Below are 3,558 nucleotides of genomic sequence, written 5' to 3'. Positions count from 1 at the left end.
TTGTAACTTTTTTTTTTTTTTACGTATATGTAGATATGTATTATACTTGTAAATATATATATATCTGGAAAATATTTAATAAATTTTGTTATTGAAAATTACTGAAGCCTTTGATGCAAATCTCAAATTTTTACAGAAAAAGAAAGCAGTTGTGAATTGTCTTTTTATGCCTTTTGGAAAAGCATGAAAATCATTCTTTAACTTTTTTTTTAAAACTTGGTGTTTGTAATACTGTTTCAGTGTTGATGTTGTCATTGTTAGAGAGAAGAAAAAGCGAGAAAAACTGACGATAAGTAGTTAATTATTTACATAAGATTATTAAAAACAAAAGGAAAATTTACAGGAATGCTAGATTCAAATTGAATGTTGATATGAAGACATGAGATTAATACATAAACATTTAATATGAAGATGATGTAGATGCTTTTCATTTCTTTGGTCTGAAGACATTGTCCTCAAACTTGCCAAGTACATTTCCGGCTGGTCTGTAATTGGCCACCACAAAGTAGCTGCCGTCTTCAGCACAGCCTCTGCCAATACCCAACTCCTTGCTGCCCTTCCACACCACTTGTGTGAAATGACCTGAAAAAAGAAAATCTTTTAGTAATCATAAATTCAAAAAAAAAATCATCCGAAGGTGTTCTGTAAAAATCATCATCATCATCGTTTAACGTCCGCTTTCCATGCTAGCATGGGTTGGACGGTTCAACTGGGGTCTGGCAAGCTCGAAGGCTGCACCAGGCCAGTCAGATCTGGCAGTGTTTCTACAGCTGGATGCCCTTCCTAACGCCAACCACTCCGAGAGTGTAGTGGGTGATTTTATGTGCCACCAACACAGGTGCCAGACGAGGCTGGCAGACGGCCACACTCGGATGGTGTTTTCTTATGTGCCACCGACACAGGTGCCAGACGAGGCTGGCGAACGGCCACGCTCGGATATTGTTTGTTACGTGCCCACAGCATGGAGGCCAGTCGATGCGGTACTGGCTATGGTCACGTTTGGATGGTTTTCTTATGTTCTTCTAAATCTGTGATTCCCTACATGGGGCACATGCCCCACCAGTAGGGCATAGTAATATTTTGGTGAGGCATGCGTAGTGTCTTGTTGATTTTGTACACAATAAGAGAAAGGGGACAATTCACAAATGAGTTACTAAAAGAAATTCCTTACATCCATTTTCTGGCCAATTTTATCAAATTTGACACTTTAGAGACATCAAATCAGCATGTCATAACCAAAAGATCTGATGTCTCTAAAGTGGAAATCATGTAATTGCAAACCTGTGTGTGGGGGGTATAGAACTGTACAAATGAGTTACTAAAAAAAATTCTTTATATCCCTTCTACTCTTTTACTTGTTTCAGTCATTTGAATGTGGCCATGCTGGAGCACTGCCTTTTGTCAGTTACCTAGGACCTTATTGAGCTTAGATAATCTATTTAATCCTGTGGTTTATCTCCTTAAAGTTCTAAATTCCAATCAATGTTTCATTGGTTCCATGCAATGGTGGTGAATAAAATGTCATGGCTGTGACCCACTTTTGCTTCTATTCTGTGTATGTGTGACGAAATCAATGAAAATAAATTAAGATTAATAGGCCACTCACATTCCAACCCCCTACCTCTCGCTACCATAGCTACATAACCCCCACCACCACCACACACATTCATGCACTTCTCTACTTGGAGAAGCAAACCTGTAGATTATACATACATTGCAATTTATATATAGCCTAAGATGGACTCTACCTGGGATACAAAACCAAGTGACTGATCGTAGGTCTGTTTCTACAGGGGTAACTTGGGGCTAAACAACATAAATATATCAACTTGCATATATGTATATACACGTGTGTGTGGGGGGGGGAGAAAACACGTGTAGATTATAGAAATATAAACTTTTAAATATGTCTTTGCTATTTATAAAAAGTTGAAATCTCTACAAGCAGTTTGGTCAGTAAAATTGTCTTTACATCAAGCGAAATGCCTGCAGTGTTTAGCTCTGACTGTTTACATTCTTAATTCAGATCCCACCTAGGTCAACATTACCTCTTTTCCTCCCAGGGCTGATAAAGTACCAATCAAGAAATGGAGTTGATTCCTCTAAATTATCTCAGATATAGGCACAGGAATGGCTGTGTGGTAAGAAGCTTGTTTACCAACCACATAGTTCCGGGTTCAGTTTCACTGCATGGCACCATGGGTAAGTGTCTTCTATAGCATTGGGCCGACCAAAGCCTTGTGAGTGGATTTGGTAGATGGAAACTGAAAGAAGCCTGTCATATTTATATATGTGTGTGTGTGTTTGTATTTGTGTGTCTGTGTTTGTCACCCCACCATCACTTGACAACCAACAGTGTGTTTACATCCCTGTAACCTAGTGGTTCAAATCCCACCTAGGTCAACATTACCTCTTTTCCTCCCAGGGCTGATAAAGTACCAATCAAGAAATGGAGTTGATTCCTCTAAATCATCTCAGATATATATACAGGAATGGCTGTGGTAAGAAGCTTGCTTACCAACCACATGGTTCTGGGTTCAGTCCCACTGCATGGCACCATGGGTAAGTGTCTTCTATAGCATCAGGCCAACCAAAGCCTTGTGAGTGGATTTGGTAGATGGAAACTGAAAGAAGCTTATATTTTTATATATATATATATGTGTGTGTGTGTGTCTGTGTTTGTGAACCCACCATAACTTAACAACCGATAGCGTGTTTACATCCCTGTAACTTAGCGGTTCGGCAAAAGAGACCAATAGAATAAGTACTAGGCTTACAAAGAATAAGTCCTGGGGTCGATTTGTTTGACTAAAGGTGGTGCTCCAGCATGGCTGAAGTCATATGACTGAAACAAGTAAAAGAATATGGAGACTCGATGAGGAAATTATGGCTGAATCCCCATCTACTACAATCTGCAGGATGTGACTGTGCCTCTTGTTTCTCTCAAAACTCAAGTCTTTCACTTTTGTTGGAAAGTTGGCAGAGTTTTGAGTAACAAAATCAAAGTAATTGAGGTGGTGGGATGGGTCTATAAATAATCAACTATATACCCAACCCTTAAATATTAGGGCCTTGTAGCACCCACATTCAAATCTGACCAAGGGTATCTTTGTCTTTTATCCTTTTTAGAGTCAATAAAATAGAAATACCAGTCAAATATTGATATAATCAACTGTACAACACCCCATAAAATCTGAAGCCTTTGTGCCTCTAAGGAAGGAAACAATATATTAATTAAAAGAAAGGTGTCCTACCTGTGCCAGAAGACATTCCACCTTGATCAAAATTATAGGATTTTATTTCATCGTACCAATTGTCTGTAGCATTTTGACCTGAAGAAGAAATTAGAGAAAAATTATTTTCAACATTGATTTTAATGCAGACATTTATTAATATATTTGCTGGTGTATAAGATGTGCTTTTCTGAGCCAGATACCATGCCTACGCTGACTTATTGAAGAATCAAAAGCATTTAATCGCGATCTTGCAATGGTGTTTGTAGACTTTTCTAAAGCGTTCGACTGTAGATAGATACAAGATGTTTGAAATCTTTAAGCT

General features: G+C 38.4%; 1 protein-coding gene across 4 annotated transcripts in view; it reads right to left on the bottom strand.

The window, feature by feature from the left end:
• Positions 1–211: 211 nt before the first annotated feature.
• Positions 212–3,558, bottom strand: part of LOC115222902 (protein PRY1) — a 134,057-nt gene continuing 130,710 nt past the window's right edge. For all 4 annotated transcript variants that reach the window (XM_029793287.2, XM_036511920.1, XM_036511921.1 and 1 more), the window contains exons 6-7: positions 3,255–3,332; positions 212–582 (exon numbers count right to left, since the gene is read on the bottom strand). In XM_029793287.2, the coding sequence (XP_029649147.1) occupies positions 428–582; positions 3,255–3,332 (233 nt within the window). In that variant the 3' untranslated portion in view covers positions 212–427. The remainder of the gene's footprint in view (positions 583–3,254; positions 3,333–3,558) is intronic.

This window comes from Octopus sinensis, linkage group LG21 (genome assembly GCF_006345805.1).
Source record: "Octopus sinensis linkage group LG21, ASM634580v1, whole genome shotgun sequence".
Classification (NCBI taxonomy): Eukaryota; Metazoa; Mollusca; class Cephalopoda; order Octopoda; family Octopodidae; genus Octopus; species Octopus sinensis.
Note: the sequence above shows the minus strand (reverse complement) of the source record. Positions and strands in the feature narration are given on the sequence as shown.